The 23,007-nt window shown below is 41.5% G+C and overlaps 1 protein-coding gene across 6 annotated transcripts in view; it reads left to right on the top strand.

Moving 5' to 3' along the window:
* The window catches only part of CREB5 (cAMP responsive element binding protein 5), a 379,577-nt gene that overhangs the window by 347,445 nt on the left and 9,125 nt on the right, over positions 1-23,007 (top strand). For all 6 annotated transcript variants that reach the window (XM_072964769.1, XM_072964765.1, XM_015237286.3 and 3 more), the window contains 2 exons: positions 17,748-18,071; positions 22,310-22,537. In XM_072964769.1, the coding sequence (XP_072820870.1) occupies positions 17,748-18,071; positions 22,310-22,537 (552 nt within the window). The remainder of the gene's footprint in view (positions 1-17,747; positions 18,072-22,309; positions 22,538-23,007) is intronic.

The raw sequence follows: 23,007 nt of genomic DNA, 5'->3' as shown, positions 1-23,007 counted from the left end.
GGGGACTTTTCCTTATTCATCTTTCTGCTGGTCCCCAGTGCAGTTTCTCAAAGTCAGAAAAATAAACAGTCCCCGCCAGGCGGAATCTGCGTGTAGGCATCATTAGGTTTTCTGTGTCGTCTCACTCTGTCGGGGGCGGGGACCTCCTGGGGTTCACCCGAGGTGGGAAGCATCTGGATTGTATATCCAGTTTAACACCATAATTCTCTTAGAGGTGCTTTCATTTTAGGATGTTGCCTTGTGTAATAATATACAAGTCATCCACAGGGAACAGTCTGGAACTGGCAACAGATGTAGACTGGGTGAATGCAGAGTTCTTGATCTCTTTGATTCATGGGCTTCCAAACACTTATATTTCCAAGGAACTTTTCCCAGAGCATATGTGCTTTATTGTCTATGTAGCAGAACCTTAATCCACTACCCTTAAATGGGGCTGCGTGAAGATGGGATAAAGTGATGGCTTTTATTTTTTTCATCTTTCAGGAAAACAAAACTTTTTGGGTCAACTTTATGCAATTGCTAAAGTCAGACCTTGATCATTATCAGGCAAAAAGGAGCAAAAAATGGATGATATTCTTATACTAGAACGTTTACTACAGGTCTTCTTGCTGCTTTCATTGGCATGTTCATCCCTGGCTGTTAGGCTTCTCTGCAGCTTCAACAGCTTCTTAATGGAGAGGGGGTGGGGTGGTGGAAAGAGGAATTAAAGTAATTCTGAAGCAACAATGTGAAGTATTGTGCTTGTGAAACTCCGGGACATTCACACCTCTGTGGAACAGTGACTGGCTGCCCTGAAGAATGCACTTGAACTCCATGGGACAGAATCCAAAAATTCCAGCAAGGATCCTGTTTAAAGGGCCATAGGAAAATCTCCCAGCAGACTTCTGCATTATTTCTGGGATCTGGTTATGTGCCATTGTACCTTACCCCTCCCCTTCTCCCTTCTTCATCCCACACATGCACGCACGCAAACACACGGGCACCCACTGGTCCCATGCTTTGTTCCATTTCCTTAGTTATGAGGCAGATCTGAACGTGTAGGGAGACAGACGGTGACAGTTTCAAGGAGAATATGAGTGATGGTGTCAGAAGGCTGAAAGAGAGGCAGCCAACTTGCTCAAAGCTTCATGACCACCCACTTTACATGCCTTGTCCCCAACGCTTTCAAAGAAAGCGTGAAACAGAAAATTCAAGCTTCAGTTTTGCTTTGACATATCCTGTATTTATTTTACAGAAGATCCAAGAGGAGGAAGGAATGGGCAGTGAAATACATACTTTGAGTCCATATTTCCAGGCTCCCCTCTTAAAATTCTTTATAGACGGAAGGTAGGGTGGGGTAGGAGGGCAGTCCTCCTCTCCACCATTATTGACTAAATAAATGTTGACTCTCTCTACTAAAAGTTCTAAAACATTCTACATTTATGAGAATGTTGAATGGAATCACTAGATTTTGATTGATTATTTGAAAGTAGAAGTATTAAATCCACTGTAATTCAGAGCCTACTATCACTAGTTTTCTGCAGACACAATACACCTCTTCTCCCACTGTAGAGACCAAATTCCATGTGCAAACTTAAGAAGTTACTAAGAAGAGAATGACAAGGCTAAAGCTTTATATACTTCCCTTTAAAGACCTTTGTAGGCCTGGAATTCTTTGACAGATAACAGAATACAATCCAGAGGGAGAAAACTGAGCGAAGTGCCCCAGCAGCCAGAGGGAAAAGGCAAGTATGATCAAGCCCTTCATAACACTCCTTTTGCAAAAGGTCTCAGGATCTGCCCTTGCGTCCTAGTTTGGCAGATCCTACCTGGAGCACTGGCCTCCAGCTCAGGAGATGCAGGTGGCTGCTGGTCTAACAGACTCTGCCCCTAGGTTCCCCCAGAGCAAGCACAGTGGCTGCCACTGTCACTGTGGCTCCCTACAAGAAGTAGCCCAGCCTCAGAACACATCTCAGCGCCACGGAAAATACACAACACGTGGGCTGTTAGCGTTTTCAGATGTCATCTCTGTTTCTTATTTAAGTTCAAGATGCAGCTGAGTCCCAGATTAGTCTCCAGGGTAGAGAGAAAGCTTGGACTGGCAGTATGGAGGCATGGGTTCTAATTCCCTTTCAACCTCAAACTTGTCATATAAGCACAGTGGTCTTTTAATCTCACTAACCCTAAGTTTTTTAATCTGTGAAATAAATCTTAATACATAAATAAAATTTAATCTGTGTTTTAAGTCCAGGGGCGCCCCCAAACTCTTCCAGTTTTTAGAGCCTATGGTTATAGAAAACCAAATTCTCAGGGCTGTTACTCACACTTAGCCAGAGTGAGCTAATGAATTTCATTAAGAACAGAGAGGAAATGTCACACAAAAGATATTCTGTTATTAATTGGATTTTTGTACCAGCCCATTTAATACCCATATCTCAATGGTCTTGTGGTGTCCCCTTCAAAGAGTAAAATAAATAACTAATTGGTAAATGTCATTTAGTCGTGGTTTAGTTAACCTGGCAGTCAGGTTAAGGCAGGTTCTCTCAGCCTGGTCATTACTGGCATTTGGGGCTAGCTAATTCTTTGTTGTGAGAGGCTGCCCTGTGCATGGGTAAATGTTTGGCAGCATCTCTTGGCTGTACTCACTAGATGCTAGTCGCAACCCCCTCCAAGTTGTGGCAATCAGAACTGTCTCCAGATATTGCCAAGTGTGCCCCGGGGACAAAATCACCCTAGGTTGAGAACCACTGGTTTGAGCCATGACCAAAATTCCCAGTTTAGATCAGGTTTAACTACTATTAACTATTTCACATGCTGCAATCTGAAAATGCTCGTTAGCCCCAGAACACCAGTGGCATCCATTTAGTTCAGGTTAGAGCAAGCTAAACTGAATCTAAAACATCCACTAGAAATAATCCATTTAATCCATAATGTCCCAGTGGCTCAGAATAATGGAATCTACTAGATTTCAAGCCTTTTAGGAAATGGGCAGAATCGTCTTTGTATTCCTTACTGTGCACAGAGTAAATGCTCATTAAATGTATGTTAGAATAATGAACAGCTTCCCCCAAAACACCAGGGAAGCGCAGGAGGAGGAGCTGCCTTGCCCAGCCAGTCATTTTTGGGTGATCTATATTCTACAAGAGAAAATGAAGCAAGTGTTGGCCAGTTGGAAGAGTAGAAGGAATCTTTGGGAGGGAGGCTGCCATTACCGTATCTGAAATGGAGCCAAGTTAAAACTCTCTTCTGATTAAAAGAAAAAGTCATGGAACATTTAATGACCAGCCACAGTGCATCAGAGCCCAAGCTATGTACGTCACCCATGCTTCCCAAGAGCATACAAGAGTGAAAGATCCAGTTACTTTAAGTCTTCTGTATTCCTAAATTGGCATGTATTTTGGTGGCATGGGATGTGGAAATCTCAGATGTGCATCTGACACGTTAATCTCCTTAAAATGGTAGCCTCACTCTTTCTCTAATTTACTTAAAGAGTATGACCTTATATTGCATTTGAAATGCCTCACTCAGTTGTCCTGACAACTTTCTTTTCTCAGAATAAACAGAATCCACTTGTATCTGTCGCCAGAGTTTGTTTCCATGTTTGATGTTTTATAGGTATTCTTTGAACCGGCCTTTAAACTAAACTCAGACCAATATTAAATCTAAATTCACAAATCATTTACTGCAGTCATTAATGCAGTGTGATTCATGAGATTTATAGATTTCATCTGATATTATTTTGTAACCATTAAGTTCTGAAATAATCAAAATTGACTTAATATGAGGAATTTTGCCTCTTACCTGGGTAATTATTGTCATTTGGAAGGAAATCAGCCAGGCTTATGATCTTCCAGCCCCATCTCCACACTTCACTGTGGTTGTCTCACTTTTACAATTCAAATAACAAGTGCTTTGGAAGCACGTCACCTTATTAGCACTGGGTGAGAGGTTCTCTGCTATGGTATCCTTTTGATAATAAACTTAATGAACTGACAACTGATGTTATCTGAATTTTATCTGAGGTCAAAACCAAGCCAAGAGCAGTGGGATGGGGATGGTGCTTTTGGAGGGCTTACTATCTCTGCACATGAAGAGTGTGCAAAATTAGGATTCAGAAAGAAGGGAAACTTATTTCAGAAGGGAGATTAGTATAGTACTAAGTCCAGTGCACTCAGCATGAATCTCAAATATGCATTCCCAGAGTCCCTGCTTTTTATCCTGTGATACATGCTGTGTCTTTAAGTGAAAAATGGAGACTAGTTAAAAATATTAAACCTGAGGTGATAGAAGAAAGAGACAAAAGAATGAGTATATGCCCCTTTGCCATTCATTTTCCCTCTGTCCATATCTCCCCAGGCTTCCATTCAAGAACACTAAGGAAGGCAATATTGTGTACACAGATTGAATTTAAGATTTGAAATAGAATGAATAAAAGCAAACTTAGATGTATTTTTTGTTGTTGGAATCTGAATTAAAGAACCAACCCCTCCCCTCAGGGAAAATAATTGAAATTGGTTGCAAAACAATATAATATTTAATTCTTTGTTTACAAATGGAGTTTCAGTACATACCCCCCTTACTTACAGAAAGGATTCTGAGTTACTAAATAATACAAATCAAAGCAGATCATTGAAAAACTATCCCTACTCTAATGGCAAATGTTACCCGACCGTACTAAGTTGGGTGTTTGACTACTGACAGTTGTCCTCTTTGTATGCCAAGCACACAATATGTGGGGTCCCACCAGGGAAGCTTGATTGTCATATACTTCCTATAGTGAACGGGTTTTGGAAGAAAATTAAAGGATACTTTCAAGCAGAAGAAAAGAAAGAAAGCAGGGAATGTAGCAGGCACTGAAACGGTACCAAGAAAAACAATCTATCTCCTTTAAAAAGATTCCCGCTTAATGGTCCCAGCAGTCAGACCAGAACCCAGAGGTGAACTCCCATAATACAGACACATTGGATAAAGTGCTCAGTCTACACCCAGAGCTGCAGCACCAGGTGAGAGGTTCTGGCTGTGGTATTTTTTTGATAATATATTTAATTAATTGACAACTGATGTTACCAAGTTTTGAATTTTACTTGAGATCAAAACTAAGCAAAGAGCAGTGGACTGGAGAGAGTCCCTTTGGAGGGCTTACCGTCTCTGCTCATGAAGAGTGTGCAAAATTAAGCACACTGTCCTGGAGGAGAAGTGGTCTTGGAGAAGAAGTAGTAGTAGACTGGCCATTCCTCCATCAGCTGGGTTTCCCCCACATGAAGTCTGCTGCCTCCAGTCCACTCTTTAGTACATGATTAGTCAGGCTGGATGCTGGGTGGAATGTGTCACAGAGACGGAAGAACAACTCCCCGTTGTTAGAGCTGCCATCACTATTTCCACTTGGCTTAGCGGTTGACACATTTGGTTAACCATTTTGTTAGCCTCTGGTTAACCACGTGTGGTTTCAAAACCTTACAGAAGTGGGACAATGTCTATGTATAATGTTATTCCTATAAAAAAAAAAAAAAGCAACTCTGCAGGATGCAATTCCTTCCTTAACCGCCACACCAAATCCAGACTCTTTGGCTGGCATATAGTGAAGGGAAGAAATCACTAGATAACACTCACTGGCGATTTCACTGGTGATTAATTTAGCTGAAAACAAGGGTGGCGTGGACAATTCTCTAAAAAAGGGAATTGAGCTTGTTTGAGTTTGGAGTCCTTTGACCCAGTCTTGCATCCATTTTTCTAGTAGGGTGATTCTGCCTTATCATTGTCTATTGATGACTACAGGTATCAGAGCCCTTGGGTAGAGCATATTTTCCACCTCCAACCGAGCTGACTTGTGTTCCTTTCTTCTCTCCTCTGTGTCTTTGTCCCTCCCCTCCAGCTTTTTGCCTCTTCCCTTCCTTCTTGCCTTCTCCACATGCTCTTTATTATCCAACATCTTTCTTCTAACAAGGCAGGCTGTCAGGCTGCCCCACCAAGAACAGCCTCAGGTTCAAATTCCTTGTCTACACTGGCTCCCAAGCAGGTGACTTAACACTTGTTTCCTACATCTCCAGAACGTGGGGAATGATCTTCATCACCCACTTCAGAGGCTTAACGTCTGCAAAGAGCTTTGCTCTCTCTAGAAGGAAGGCACTGATTTAGGGCAAGCTACTATATTATTGTCAATTCCTGGTGAGCAGTTGCTTAGGAGAAATTTGGAGTCAGAAAAGAAATTGCTTAAGCTGGAAAAGAAGACAGATCATGAAAATGATATCTTAAGCTTGTTAGAAGATAAATTCTTAGACAGGCCATTTTCAATTAATAAATCAACCAGAAAGCTTTCTATTTGGCATTTTTAGAATGGTACTCAGTTGTGACAGTGTGATTTAAAGAGATGTTTCCACATTCCCGCCCCACAACCCCCATTACTTGTGTTGTAGGCAGTAAAATAGTAGACTTAGATCTCTGGTTTATTGAATTGTACACTGTGGAGACAATAGAAATGAAAGGTAAAAAGATAGCTTAGCAAATAGTTAATATATTCTGTTGATCATACCTCCTGAAGCAAAAAGAAAAACTCTCAAACTGGCAAAGAGCACAGAAAACTTGATTTTTTTTAATACCCAGATATTAACAGAATTTTTGTGTGTGAGAACCAACATGATTTGGATGCACATCAGCTCGGAAAAAGAGTTGTTCCTCATTTTTGGCTGGGAGTGCTCTGTACCATCATCTTCTTGAGCATAATTCAAAAGCTCTCCTTAAGCATAACTTTTTATAAACATACAAGCAACCAGACTCTTCATAAATTATAAATGGCTTCTCTTGGAAATGCCTTAAAAGTAGACATGCATTATGAGAAATAGAATTCTTCTGCTTTAAATGTAGGCATGCAATTAAAAAAAAAGATTTTGTGTTTTGTTTTAGTTTCCCCACACACAGCTTTATTCTCCCTGGTGTGGTTTGCCTAAAAAACCAAAGGTTGTGCTGTGTTAGGAGCTCTCATTAATGATGATGCTCCTTCATCCTGAGTCTCTCACAGGTTTCTCCTGGTCCTTCCTGCTCAGTGAGAACAGGCTGTTCAGAAGTGGCATCTCTGATTCTCAGTGTGCTCAGAGCCCAGGGACTATTTATGGATGTGCTGTTTGTGTCGTCCAAGGGCTGCTGAGTTGAGCACCACACGATCCAGACCACTCACAGACAGACCTGGAACTCTATTTTAGCAGGATGATAGGACCATCACAAAAAGTTGATTTGGCTATTGGTCCAGTGGTTCTGGACCACAAACACTTACAAAGCCCAAAAAGAAACCTAAGCAGCACTTAAAAATCAGAGTCTATTGTACTCTGTCTCTCTTTTCCTCCCCCTCCTCCCTCCCACTCTCCTCCCATATCTTTGTTGACATGCTTTGGGGGACTCACACAGGGATTAGATCAGAGGCAAATGGGGAACCAGAATATACCATTACCATTTTAGCAAGAAGAAAGACAGCACTGGACATACACAGCGTGTTAGATAGGTGTGGCTGTGGATACCAAGGGGCAGGACAACCCATACGTCCGTACAACCTACTGCCCGTAGTTAGAGAGGAAACACCTGGAGTCTTCTTACCCTTGGCCAGACAACTAATGCCTTCAACAGGGACCCGGTGGCACGCATCTCGCCATCTCCCAGTAAGTGGAATGAAGCTAGAAGATGACAATATCGAACAGCTATCTTGGAGAAGTCTTCCCAGGACCAGGCAGAGGTGTGTCCAGGGAAGTCCTTTTAGTCAGACATTCAGATTCAGAAATTTGAGCATCTGAGTTACTGAGAAGTGTCCTCTGGGGGTGGAGTCGGGCTGGGAGGGCAGTGCCCACTGAACACAACTGCTCTCGGAAGGGCGTAGGGAAGGATATGATGGACGACTGGTGGTGGGGTGACTGGCCGCCCCATCCAAGCAGCACATGCCAAGTCGTGGGCCTCCTGCTTCCAGTGCTGCAGTGGGATTGCTCTTCATGACGGCCACCAAGCACACACCCAAGGGCGGCTATGCATTAAAGAAGGTACAGTTTATGCAGTTAGCATTGCCTGATGTCCATGTTGCTTGGGATGATGGGAAGTCCAGCAGCGAGGAGAAATCCTTTCCATCACTATTCATTGCACTACTTTCTTGCCAAATAATTAGGTCACCCCACTCAGAGAGAGGGTCCTGGGATGCCCATATGGAGTCAAGTTTGCTGTGGGAACTTGAACTCTGAATTTGCTGACTTCCGTGCAATTAAAAACCCAAACTTAGTGTGGCATTAATGTGGATTTTCCATTGTGAGTTAGAAACGCAAAGTTCTATGTTTCATATGTCTTTTTCTAACATATGTTACTGCCTATGTTTCTGATTAAAAGCTCGTCCAAAATAAAATAACAAAGGATTACTTTTTTTCTTCCAATAGAACTTTCTTCTCCTATAAAAGCTGGAAATAAGCCCTCACCTAAAATTACCCCGGCTTGCAGGTGCTGGGTTTTGGGGGGTGAGTAGTGTTCGCCAGCAAGACAAAGGGCATTATTCTCCCTGCAGCCGCCCCCAGAAGGTGTTCTTTCTGTGGAGAAAATTATAGGCCAGCCCTTCAAAGACATTCCATGGCTAGGCACTACTCCTGGAGACTTGCAGGCGGCAGGCAGGCAGGCAATCAACAGATATTTATTCTAAGCCCACTGTGTATTCAGCACCTTTTAAATTGCCAAGGAAACCAGCCAGGAGCATGTAATATCTGCTAGGGCCCCGTTAGTACCCAGGGTCATTCCATAGTGCTTAAGGAGCTCAGTAATCTGAAAGGAGCAGGGGACCCTAAAACTCTAATATGGCAATATCTCATCTGGGTGTGAGGATATTGATAGAATAAGAAATGAGACCCAAGAACAGACTGGTTATCTAAAGCTGATACTTGACAGGTGCCCCCACCCCCAACCTTTCCTTTTAGATCTCCGTCAATAGACATCCAGCCTCTGTGCCCTACACAATACACACACACACACACACACACACACACACACACACTGCTATTACTACTACCATCTACCATCACCTCTGCCCAGAAATTGAACTCAACTGGATGGATCAACTCACCAGACTTTAAAAAATAAAACAAAAAAACACATTTTAGAAATAACCAGGCAAATAAGCCAAAATGTGCGAATACAGGAGTTCATCACAGTGTCATTAGAGAGGGAAACAAAAGGTCACGGCATATATGTACTATCAGCTGAGAATTGGTCCACTTCCCTAGAGAAAACTCAACACCTATCAGGCGTAATGTGAGATCTTCGTTGGGGGCAGGGATACAGGGACACAGGCTCGTACGGTGTACATCCTGGCCTGTGCAGAGGTGAGCAGGAATCATGCTTTCTTGCATTAAGTTCTCTAATCTGTTTTTTGTTTTGTTTTGTTTTGTTTTGTTTTTTGATGCAGCTGAAAAGTCACTTCAAGTGTTTTGATGTGTGCATCACCTAATGGTGCTTTCCAAAGTCACATGAAATCCCTGCATCCTCTATTATATATATAATCGCCAAGCCGTGTCTCCTCTGAGCTGTCTCTGGACATACTGGTGTTTGCTGTGTCTAGGTTTTCTTTTCTTTTAGTTAACCAAGAGTAAGATGTTACACTGAACCCCATTAAATTTCTCTTATTGGATTCCTTGATGCTAGTCTGCCAAGACCTTTTTGGATGCTGGGTCTTCATCCAGTGTATTAAATGCTCTCTACTAGCTTTGTGTCATACACCGCTGGTGGCTGTGCCTTTGGCATTTTCTCTTTAGTTCTAAGCCAGCCAGGAGTTGGTAGAGTTGTAAGAAAAAGAGGGTGCCAGCATCATGCAGGGGAGTCATATTCCCTGAGACACGTACTGCGAACCTGGCGTGGACCTTATCTATTCTAGGACAAAATATCTTTTTGGCTTTTATTGTTCACAAGACAGTGTTCACATAAGGTTGACATCATGATGAATATTAGTCATTCTCAGATGAAGTCAAGAGTTTCTATTAGCACCCTGTTAAAAGATGAGATTCTCATTTTGCTTTATTTTAAAAATATTTTTTAGTTGACAAAATTCATAGAACATAAAATTAACCATTGTAAAGTGTACATTTCAGTGGCATATAGTACATGAAAAATGTTGTGCAGTTGTCACCTTGATCTAGTTCCAAAATATTTGTATCACCCCAAAATGAGACCCTGTAACCCATTTAACAGTTACTCCTCATTCCGCCCTCCCCTAGCCCCAGGCAACTACTAGTCTGTGTTCTGTCTCTGTGGATTTACCTGTTCTAGGTATTTCCTATAAATGGAATCGTACAATATGTGACCCTTTGTGTCTGGCTTTTTTCATATAATAGTGTTTTTGAGATTCATTTAAAGTTGCAGCAGGTATCAGGACTTCATTCCTTTCGATGGATACATACTGTTCCATTGTGCTTTATTTTGAATTTTAAAAATCTGAAGTATAACAATGCTAAGAAAAAAAAGGTTATTTCTTATTTTTCATCAAAAGCTGGTATTAACTTCTGCCCACAAGACAACTCCACTCTGTTCCACGAATTATTCTGTATCTCCTTTTGGTTTATACTGTTTCTTTCCCTATTATGAATCCCCGTTTCATAGAGGAGGAATTTCAAGCTCAAAATGACCAGCCAAGGTGGTAGAGCCAGAGGCCTTTAAACCTAGATTTCTCACTCCAAGTCTTCTATTCTTCTTTTGAAGTTCTCTGAAACAGTGACTTTTCTCTATTTTAGACATTCATACTGACGTCTCCAATAGATTCCTACCTCTTAGCAGACATCAACTCAGAGCTTGTCTCTGGAGTAGGGAGCTCAGGATCCTGCCTCATTTGTTAGGTAGATTGCGACACGTAGAACCAAGTAGATTACTTATCTAAGGACGAATATAAAGCTTACGGTAGAATGAAGACTATTTCCTGCTCTCAAAACAGCAGTTGGTTCTGAAATTCACTAAAATGCACAGCCTCTTCGAATGCTCACCAGCCTGTTGAATTGTAGAAGACAGCCCCTGAGTCGAAGAGATGCAGGGAAGTGGTATCTGAAGTAAAACAGTCCTGTAAATGTCCGTTCATTAATGTCTTCCCTTAACAGGAATAAATTGAAGTCTCACTCTTGCAGAACTGTAATTAAGATATGATTTAGATATTAATATAAAAAGGCTGGCAGGGAAATTGCTTAAGAGCTGTCTCTGGGGTTTGTTTGGGTTTTTAACCACCAAAGTTTAAGATGTCACCTAGCACTTAGGTCTGCTTTACCTCATTTTAGAAGTTACACCCACCAAGTGGACAGTGACAGAGTGAAATCAAACACTGAATTCTTTTCCTTGCTTACATTAGGATTGCCAGAGTTCCACTTTTCTGAGATACTATCCTTATTTGTGAGATTTCCTTGCATCATTTTCCAGTGGACTGAAGTATTGATTTATAATATAATTCCTCTGTGGGTTTTTTCTTTTTCTAATTACATCATCTCTAATATCTTCAGGGTTAGTACTTTTTAATGCCAATATGACAACGAGTATGAATATTTTCCCTCCCAGACCTTATAACATCCTCCCCTTTCCCTGGTAATTGCTCCCTCCTACCTGGTAGCGTTATTTGAAATTTTACTACCAAACCAAAATCTAAAGCAGCAGATTGCTTAAGCTGTGAAACCATCATAGCTGAGTTACATTATGAAAGTTTTGAAATAAGCATATTTTATTCCCAGTGATTAAGCCAGGTGTGATTTTAGTTAATCATCTTAACAATGATCCTGAAGTAAATGTGGATTTTAAGATCTGCTATGCTGTCAGAGTTATACAGTCATTCTTAATAGACATCCTGAAGTCCAGATATGAGTCTGGGCACTGAAACTTTTCTACTTTGGCTAAATGAAGCTCCAAGTTTGTGTAACTGTCCCGTCATACTCCCTGAGACACGTACTGCGAACCTGGCGTGGACCTTATCTATTCAGTTCTCATCCCGGTCTCTCTCCAAGTTTGGGATGCATTTGGGGATCCAAATTGGCCAAGTACAGTCATAAAATTCAGTGGATAAATATGAGGGTTTTTTAAAAATGAATTCAGAGACTTAAATTTCAGAAATCCTTGCTACCTAAAACAAGCTAGTAATCATTGATATTGTGAGCACTCCTCCAGTGAAGGCTTCTGGTGTCACATCATTGACCATTTGGACCATTCAAGAGCCTGTGCTGACCGCCTCAGCTGATTAAATATATTGATGTGTAAATTACACTTACAGAAATTCCTTGGGGTGGCTTCCGATGGGAATTATTTTGTATTCAAAAGGAAATAGGAATATGGATTTTATCTTATTTTTATATAGGTAATCTCTAACTTGTGGTCCATTCAGCAACACTACCTTTTGATATTATCACATTCTCTTCTGGAACAAAATCAAGAGCTGTTTTTAATTAAAACTTTTCTAGAAAGAATGCTTCGACCATCCCTACCCCTCCTGCCCCCACAACTGAATTTCAAATAATGTTTAAATCGGTTTGGCTTTTGGAGTCCGTAAAGCATAAGCAAGCAGCCGTGCCGAAAACGGAGAAGAAATGTTTTTACAGTTCCACAAATGTTTCTAATTGGCAAGAATGAGTTGTTAATGGGACATAAATTGCCTGGGTGGGTGTGGGTGGGTGTGTCACGCGTGTGTGCTCACGCAGGCCCACATGCGTGCACTCAAGTGGAGGGAATGACGTTTGCGTGTACCTCGGTTTCATACGACGTGCTGCGATGCAAAACTGAGCTAAACTGGAGATTAAAGAGGCACTGGGACTGAGCCATCATGGCAGCGGTGGTGCGTGGTGTGGGATGAGGTGGACAGCTGGTTTCTTACCAAGACTCAGATCCCGGGCAGCAGGCCCACCCTCCCATTGGGAACAGTGAACAAGGAACTTATAAAATACACAGACCAAATGAAAATGACCCCTATTGACTGAAGCCAGCTGTGTCAGACTTCTCGCTGTCTCTCCTGATTTGCTCTCTCAAATAAATGGATGTGGTAGAGGACGATAGAAAGTAAACAGAATCATTTTTTTTCTTTCTTGCAATTGCACCTCAGGAATAGCCCTGGTTTTTATAGCTGAAAAATATATGTTTATCTGCTCATTAATTTCTCTCTCCCTTGCCTTTTCTTGGCATTGGATAGAATGTTATTTAAACTAATACCCAGTTCAGCTTCAAAAAGAAAAATCATTCTGCAAAATACAGCTTGGACTCATTTGCTGGTCATTTATCATCCCTAAGAGAGTTGGGTACAAATATCTGTATCTGGTGTCTTAATGACTTACAGTGTGCCCAGGGTCCAGGGAGGCAGTGGGCTCTTTAGGATTTTGAGAAATGCCCCAGACTGTTGAGAAGTGACATGGAGAATATTAAATGTGGCATGTGCAAAGCGGCTCAATCATCATTTGTCTTCACTGCTTTCCTTCAAAGATGACGTAGGTTGGTGCTTTGGGGGTGGACTCAACCCAAGGCCCAAGACTCTCTAAGGGGTGCTTGAAAGTCTTCATTTCGACCCTTAAGGGTGTGTTTTTCCTTCCAGTGCTTTGAAAAAGCTTTGGTTTTATGTGTCTTGCATTTCTTTCGGGTAGTGGGCAAATAGTAATGTGCCTAACGTAGTGCCCAATAAATATTTGTTGAGTGAATAGTTACATGGAATGTTACAAGCCTTATTAGTATTACTGCCTTGGCGTGAAACATGCAAGAATAGACTTGAGGCTATCAAGTAATTTCCCTTAACAGTACAAGCTAATTATTTGAGAGATGAAGATCTGATGCATAGTATGTATTTGTCAGGCTCCATCTGCTTTTAATTAAAGGTGGAAAAGTTGTTTGTAGCATTGTAGGGATAACGCAGTGACCCACTCCTAAGCAGCTTTTCAATTTTCCATGCCACTTTTTCAGGGACAGTATATCAAGATGAAGTTAATGTTCATTCCTTTTGTTTATTCCTTTTGTCTTCTTGCCTGGCATGAGCTCTCCTTTCCCTTAGACATTTTCTAGAGCTCTCAGCCCCAGGATCCTCCTTCATAAAATTCTCCCTGATCTCTTGGTCTAAGTCAGTTCCTCTTTTGTTTTCTTTTTTTCCTGTTGTCATTTCTTTAGAGGGCAGGCAGGGTGTGGAGCGGGAGCTCTTTAGACAGTCCTTTTATGTCTGCCTGTATGACTTCTCTAGTCATTCTGCTGACCTTCGTTGACTGATAAAATTAGCCTTTCCTACAAATACCACCTGCAGTGATCCAAGGTGAAAATGCTACATTCCCATCATAAGCCTTAGATAGTTTCATTCATTCATGCATGCATTCATTCATTCTTTCCAAAAATATGAATTCAGTGCCCAGCATGTACCAGGCTCTGTGTTAAAGCTGGGAATTTAACACTGAGGAAAGTCAAACATGGTTCCTGCTCTCATGAAGCTTATCATCTGGAATTATTGGCAGATATTAATTGAATGGTGATACTAAAAATCTTAACTATAAACTGAATTTTAAAAAGTGGACTGTGGTCCTACTGGGAGCATGTAACAACAGGAATTGATTTAGACCAGGAGACCGGGGAGAATTTTGTGAAGGAGGACCCTGGAGCCAAGAGCTCGAGAATGGCTGAGGGAAAGGAAAGCTCTTCCTAGGCGAGAAGACTATCAAACCTTTGTAGTTGGTGGGAAAGGTCGGGCCACACCCCACGGTGCCTATGTGTAGGCTGTACTAAGGGCTTGCCTTTCTTTCATCCTCTGAACATTAGAAAGACCTAGGACAGTGACATACCCAAAGGATAGGAAGGGGGACTGGGGAGACAGGATGCGTGGACCTTATCAGATCTGTGGTTATGGGCTGTGGCAGTGGGGTGGGGAGAGGGGCGAATATAAGTACCCACTCTTCATAGTGTAACAAGGGAGGTGATCAGACTAAGCCCTGGATGGTCCTTTGCTGCAGTTGAGCTGCCTGGAAATTCTTACCACCACCCTGCCCTCTGCCAAGTTTCAGAACGAGTGTATCTGGACCTCCGCTTGCATGCCAGACCTTGCAGCCATGGCATCTTGTCTTGTCATTTTTTTCTAGGCCCTTCACTTCTTTCTGTCTTCCCATTGGATAATGGGGAGGTGGCATAACACAGTCTATTCCTGTTTTTGGCAAAGTGTGCATGGCATGCCTTCTGGTGGTGAAGGGAGCAGACTCTGAAGGTAGCCCGCCTCCACCCTTCTCCAGCGGAGAGAGCCTGGGCACAGGGCCTCGCCCCTCTTTGTGCCTTGCAAGGTTGTTCTGAGGATTAGGTGAGTTAACTCCTGTAAAACACAGAATGAGGAGTGGAACATAGTGAGTGCTCAATTCATGCCAGCCATTATTATTAGCTCTTTTTTACTGCTGCAGCAAGGTGTTGAAGATATATATTGTTGAAGTGAAAAAAAAAAGCAAGATACAGAACCATGTATCATACAAAGGGTTTGCACAAACGTATTCTGATAAGTGCTAAGGATGTGTCTGCAGATACCTGGTGGGTACATCTGAGCAAGGGGGCTTAGAAGGAAGGAGGCAGGCAGGTGACTTTCACTTTTTCTCCTCATATTCTCGTAGTTGTTGGTTTTTTTTTTTTAACTCTGCAGCTGTATATTTTTATATAAATGAAATTATGAAAAATAGTTTAGAAAGTCCATCAGTGCTATCTAGTAATGTCAACTAAAATATTTCAATATAATTTTTTTCATAATTTTCTTCACCTTTAAGTTCGGAGGTATTTAGAAACTTTTCTTGGAGTAAAGAAACGTGTCTGAAGTCCAACAATTCATTCCATTTTCACTTCTTCTGCTTATGTTCTATTCAAATAAGAGTTTTGTTAAATCACAAGCTATTATGAGATTATTCTACTTGTTCCTCCATCTCTACATATGAATAGAATTGTCTGGAATGCTGTTCACTCACCAAATATAAACAATGCATTTGGTTCATTGGTTACTGATTTAATTGTACTTTTAAAAGCATTGCTCATTTATTATAATGAGCAGTTTTATAAAGACAATTAAATAATTCCTAAAAATCAGAGGTATCAGTTTTATGTTTAGAAATAAACACAATACACAACATTAATCTTTCCCAGGGATTCAGGAAGCTTAACTTCTTCAGGACAACCATTATGAATGTCCGTAGATGCTGTGTGGTAGACATTGCTCATCAAAGAGGAAGCAAGTCACCACTGAGTGAGGATGCAGGGAACGTTTTCAGTGATTATCAAATATTAACATATAATCTGTCAAACTGCCCCCCCTGTTTTTAACAAGTGGAGGCTCTTTATGTTTAACTAAGGATTTTGATGAATTGAATTGAATTGAATTTGTATTTATCAATAGTTTACCCTGACCGGTTGAGAATCATTAATATTGTACAGAGCTGGAGCGTGGTTGCTTTGATCATCAAATTTAATGCACCTTTTCCATTTCTCAGTGATTACACACCACCATCAACAATCAGATAAGAACACAAATCAGGAGAGAATTTGGAGTCCCCTAGTAAATACTTTATGAAGCCAATGTGAGCTTGCCAACTAGACTGTCATCTCTGCAGAAGATAGGTTTCCAAGGAGTGACTGTATTATACAGTACTTAGTACATAGTGCCCCTCAGGATATGATAATTGTCTGTGTACAAGAAAATACAAATTTTGAAGAAACAGCAACTAAGCTTATTACCAAGTCTTTAAATTTTGCAAAGTGCAGGAGCTAAAAATGGATTTTACATTTTTAAATTGTTGAAAAAAATCAAAAGAAGAATAGCATTTCGTATCACGTGAAAGTTACATGAAATTCAAATTTCCTGTCCCTGAATAAAGTTGTATTGGAACACAGCATGGTCATTTGTTTACATACCATCTACAGTTGTTTTTGTGCCAAAAGCACTGAGTTGAGTAGTTATGAGAGACCTTAAAGGCATGCAATGATGAAAATATTTACTGTCTGACTTTTTATAGGAAAGTTTGCTGACCTCTGCTTAGGGGTTAGATTCTGGGAGCATGTCTGTTTGCTTGTTGATGGATGTGCTTTTGTGTTAGACTTACACCTGGCCTGTGATGTGGTCATCACAAGCTGTGGAAGTGTAATACTCCATATTCTTCTGCTTTCCTCATTTCTTTCCCCAAATCAGAAGAATGTTAGTGTGTGAGAAAATTAGATTATTGGAGAGATGATGAGAAATACCATTGTAAGAAATAGAAAGATCCACGTATTGCCTCCCAAAGTTATGGATTTCTAATCTCATTTGAAGACTTAAAATAACATTAGGACTGTTCCTGTATTCTAAAATTTATAGTTATTTCCTCTTTGAGTCTGAGAAATATTTTGAGTAGCAGAAATCTTTTATTCTTGTGACTCATTATAAAACACAGTGCCATATCAGGTGGGCCCTTTGTTCAGTGGCATTATCACACTGATGGGTTCCATTGGATTTGTACTTGCATTTGACTATCATCAGGATGTGATGAACAATTGGAGAGTAGGAAATACCTTTTGTAGAAGGCCTAGGGTATCCCGTACACTTGCCCTAACAGTTGAATTAATCAACATTTATGGCGGATGGATGCTGAGCCTCCTACCTCCTATAAATATATATGAAAAATTGAAATTAATATAAAAGCCATACTGCTACCAGTAAAAAGAAAATGTTAACAATAGTATCATAAAATATTATTGAATTGAAAATGAGTAATTTTGATTTGGAATTCCTACTGTGTACATGACTGACCTCAGTTGTGCACTCTTGTTTTGTTCTGTTTCAGAGGTTGAAGGCTGCGCTGACTCACCACCCTGCTGCCATGTCAAATGGGAATATGAACACCATGGGACACATGATGGAAATGATGGGCTCCCGGCAAGACCAGACGCCACATCATCACATGCACTCACACCCACATCAGCACCAGACACTGCCAGCCCATCACCCCTACCCACACCAGCACCAGCACCCAGCACACCATCCTCATCCTCAACCCCATCACCAGCAGAACCACCCACATCATCACTCCCACTCCCACCTTCATGCACACCCAGCACATCACCAGACCTCGCCACACCCACCCCTGCACTCCGGCAACCAAGCACAGGTAGACCTTTTTCGTCATATCTTTTCCCCTTCTCAGTAACAGTGCAAGCTCTAATGTGGGCCTCATTGGTAGCAGCCTTGTTCGACAAACCCAAGTGTTCTGTGTGACTCTCTGGGGGCCTCTGTCAATTTCCTAGGAGGTAACAGTTACCCATAAGACCCTACTGGATCATAGTTTTTATAACTAATATGGTAAATCTCAGGTTTAGTTTCTAGGGGCAAATGTAAACTTCAAGTTCTCCAAAATCTATTTTTGTAGCATGTTACAGAGTTAACCTTAAAAAAGTAATACAAGTGGGAGGATTAAGAAGATTAAAGCATGTGAAGAAAGATGTGACTAAAGAAGGAGGAAAATAAGTTAATTCTAACCATGGTGCTAGCTGTAGTGCTTTAGAACACCATAGAGAGTCGACTTTGTCACCTGCAAAATGGAACTTAAATACAATGGGCAATCTTCTGAATAACAGCAAATGTTAAAAATGCAAAGAGTAACAATTTCAGGCAGATAAAGAAGCTCGGTAATGGATGTTTGGGCGTTAAGGTGCTGTATAAATGCTTAAGAGAGGTGACTCATCCCACCCAATGTGAAATGCGTTGGAAGGAGCAGACAGAGAGCCAAGCTCTGTAGATGATCAGTTCAAGAGAAAGGCCAGATCCCAGGGGTGGAGAGTCACCAGGAGTGGTTGGAAAGAAAGCCAGCATTTAGACTCAACTGGAAGAGGGTTGGGGGACCAGCAGACATTACGTCACCCCACCCAAGAAGAGAGGCGGGTCCATGTACCCGAGTGAGTTTCAGTAGGTGGATGAAGGGTATGTCTAGGCGCATGGCTAGCCCCAGACACTTTGGACCTTCAAGCAGGATGACCTCTGTCAGTTCCCTCCACCCATTCCATACTGCCAGGTTCCAACCAACTGGGTCAGAATGGTTGGGATCGCCCAATAACACTTATTCACCATCTCTGCCACCATCTGCCTCTGTACCTCTCACTAGACAGCTTTTAGAGCTCTTGCACCTCGTCCTCCAATACACACCAAACCTGGACAGCCATCCACAAAATGGGTCATCGATAAGCAGCTCTAGTCAGTAGATAAGCGTATTCATTAGGTAAGCTGACTTTTGCAAAGGTTCTTAGAGTCACTCTATATAGCGAGTAACAGTGCAGGCTTTGGAGTGAGAAAGCTTTCATTCTTTTCCCACCTTACTTGTTGTGTGACTGTGGCCAGTAGATGAACCTCCCTAAGCCTCAATTTTCTCATCTGCAGAACAGGATAATAATAGACTAAGCTCATAGACTTAGGAGTATTAAGTAAGAGAATGTTTAGCCCTCGACACAGTTTTCAATACACATTAGCCACTATTAATTCCGAACTGAAGTAATGTGATAGAAGTTTAGTAAGTAGTTTAGCAATGAAGTGCTATCCAAGGCACTTTTTTTGTCAAATGCCCTAGTACAACATGCATTTAGAAGAGAGAAGGAAAACTACAAGATTAAAGATAGGCAGGTAGGTTCACATGTGTACTTGTTTTTTAAGGAAATGGATAGGGTCTAGTTTTGGTTGCCATTATGGGCAAGTTACTTCACAGACAAGTTTAACAGTTTGTTAAATATAACAGCCATTCATTAGCTAATTACCAACTAGCCAGTTGTCCTTCATTTCAAGTCAGTAAGTGGCCAATTGTATATGCAATTACTTAATTGCTTTTATAATTGGTTGCCTTTTTATCCTATAGTACTAAAAAGAAAGAGTCCAGGTTGGTCTTGTTGGAATTTGAACGAGACCATTTAGACAATATTCAAAATGCCACTCTTAAATTGTATTCACTTGGTTGATTACAGGAGATTCTTGTCATGTACACTCATTGTATGATTATCAGAGTAATAGGAGTGGAAGTTTATTAAGGTCATCCTAACTCTAAGATTCTAAGATGACTTGGAATAAATTCTATCTTTTTGAAATCACAGTTAATTACTTTTGATCAAAATTTTCAGGGCATCTATGTCAATAGAATGCCATTTTGTTTATTTATTTATTGACATATAGTTGATTTAAATATTGTGTTAGTTTCAAGTGTACAACAAAGTGATTTGATATATATCTTTATTTTTTAAAATCTTTTCCATTATAGCTTAGTACAAGATATTGAATATAGTTCCCTGTACTATACAATAAATCCTTGTTTTTTATTTTATATATGGTAGTGTGCATCCATTAATCCCATACTCCCAATTTATCCCTCCCCTTCCCCGATAGAATGTCATTTTAAAAAGAAAATAATTACCAGAGACACAAATTCTGGTCTTAAGGTTGCATTTCCAATTTCTCTTGGTTTCTTGTGATTCTCTTGCATATAAGGATGTGATTTCAGAGTCCTGGTATCACTCCTTCGCCACCAGGGGTTTCTCTTAGCCAACCATACCTTGAACCCTGAACTTGGATGGAGCATGAAACCACCACATAACTTAGCCCTGTGGGTGAAGGCACAGGAAGAGTGTCAGGGGATAAAGGCTGGCTGAAGTTAGGGTAGGAGAATACAGTATTGAAAAAGAGGCTCCTGCAATGGAGATTAAAATCTAGTTTTGCCTACTTGAGAGTCTTGCCCAGGGCTGGCAATGAGAGATCACTAATTCACAAAAAGAAATGGTAAAGGCAAACATAGCCAAGCTAGCGTGTTCTTTCCTAGTGCTTTGCTTTGCAGTGGTTAGCTCAGAAGTTAGCATCTGAAATGCCTAGCGCTAAACGTTTGCCAATAACAAGGATTACATCTTTAGTAACCACTCTGGTGAGTAAGATCTTAGACAGTTTATTTTGTTATTCCTCTGTGATCAGGAGGAAAGGAATTGCCAATAAACAGTTTTAGAAAATGTCTTTGCTTTAAAGAAAATTACTGAGATGCGGTCCAACCTCAGTCCTCAGTCTGATTCTTTTACAGTTAGTCATGTAGGGTTTGATAGAGTTTAGGTTGAAAATGTATCACCATCAGTCAGCTGATGTCAGCCAGGAGCCATTATTAGTGCAATTACAGTCATTCTGATTGATTTCAATCATAGGGTTGGAATGTGGTAGAAAAGGTTACTGGGTTTCATTTTAAAAACTTTTTGCCTGTTATTTCTGCAGGTTAAATGTCTCTTGTAAAACAACTTTATAGGTATTTCAGCTATAAGCCTGAGTGATTGAGCAATGAGGGGGAAGGGAAAAAAAAGAAACAACACTCTTTATTGCGAATGAAGAAAGGGGAAGGAGTGAAGTGCATTAGAGAAGCATTAGGTGTCCAGACACATAAAGCGTCAGTTGTAGAAATTTCACTAGGTGCTGAGTGCCTGTCGCATGAAGGGAAATAAAGCTATATGAGTGGGGGTCCCTAAAACCTTAGATGTTGGTGAGCCCCATGCAGACCTTACGTGTAGTAAAACTCTTTAATAAAGTGCTTTGCCACTCCTAGGATTTCTTTATATTGTAAGTATATGGGGATATCCAACCATCCCTCCCTGTCCCATAGACATGGTGCATAACAGGAATCGGTGCTGCTTCCGGCATGGGCCGTCAAAGGTCCCACTTCTCCATCACCTGGAAAAGCCTCCTGTAACTCCTCTGACCTTGGTCAAGCTCCAAGGAAGAGGCAGACCCATGCGGAGTTTGCCGGTCCATCTAGTCCTTTGCGTTAAGAACTGTGAAACTGTGACAAAAGGATTTGAGCTGCTTTCCAGGCTTCATGGGGTTCTTTTGATAGGAGTCACAGAGGGGATGCTGCCCCAGACGTGTGTTCTACGAACACAGTTTTGACACTATTCGCATTCACAACGTGCCCAGGAGTTTTCTGCAGATGACAGAAGACCCATCAGTGGGATGACAGTCACCCTGACATCTCTGTCTTCACCTGTCGCCATACATTGGCATTTAAGCTTTTAAAAGGCATCTTAAAACATTTTTAACGCCTAAGGAGGAAAAAACTGTTTCCTCTATCATGAGTCAGCCAAATGCCAGTCAGGGATTTAAAAAAAAAAAAAACCGACTTGACTCTCTTTTTCACAAGCCACCCCTATATCTTGCCAAAATATCATAGAAGATAGCTCGGCGATGCTCTTCCTCTTCACGAGCGTGATTTCATTGTTGGCTTCATTCTTAGAAAACCAGTTTGATATGCTCACTAAAGCAACTCTCTGCACTTTGCATTTCTGCACGGTACCCAACATGTCCCTTCTCTCTCCCCGTCACACCCTCCCTCTATTTCCCCTGCAGGTTTCACCAGCGACACAACAGATGCAGCCAACCCAGACAATACAGCCGCCCCAGCCCACAGGGGGGCGCCGGCGCAGGGTGGTGGACGAGGATCCCGACGAGAGGCGGCGGAAATTTCTGGAACGGAACCGGGCGGCCGCCACCCGCTGCAGACAGAAGAGGAAGGTCTGGGTGATGTCACTGGAAAAGAAAGCAGAAGAACTCACCCAGACAAACATGCAACTTCAGGTGCAGGCCACTGTCTCTTTCCCCAGGACTCAAAGGCCCTGTGTAGCGCTGGCATTTCCTGCCCCGGCAGGCACTGGTTGACCTAAGCAGTAACACCCCCATTAGCCCAGGGGCAACTGCAGGCTTACTCCTCAAGCTTTATTAATTCTGAGACATTCTACAAAACAAAACAACCATTCAGCTTTAAATCAATCTGCTCTGAGCAGGGAGATCCTGCTCAACTAAGTTACAGGGCTGGGAGCCGAACTTTGGTCAGAGGTTCAGCCTCCTGTTCAGCATCTGCTTGTGTGTTTAAGCTCTCTGGCTCTCAGTTTCCTCATCTATAAAATGGGAAGAATAACCTCATAAAGTTGTTGGGAGGAATAAATGAACTAATGTCTACAAAGCCGTTTGCACAGTGCCTGGCACATAATAAATCTTCAACTGAAAGGCGGCTATTTATGTGCAGCGGGTGAGGGGGTTGCTTCAGC

This window comes from Vicugna pacos, chromosome 7 (assembly GCF_048564905.1).
Source record: "Vicugna pacos chromosome 7, VicPac4, whole genome shotgun sequence".
Taxonomy (NCBI): domain Eukaryota; kingdom Metazoa; phylum Chordata; class Mammalia; order Artiodactyla; family Camelidae; genus Vicugna; species Vicugna pacos.
This window is presented reverse-complemented; position numbering and strand designations above follow the sequence as displayed.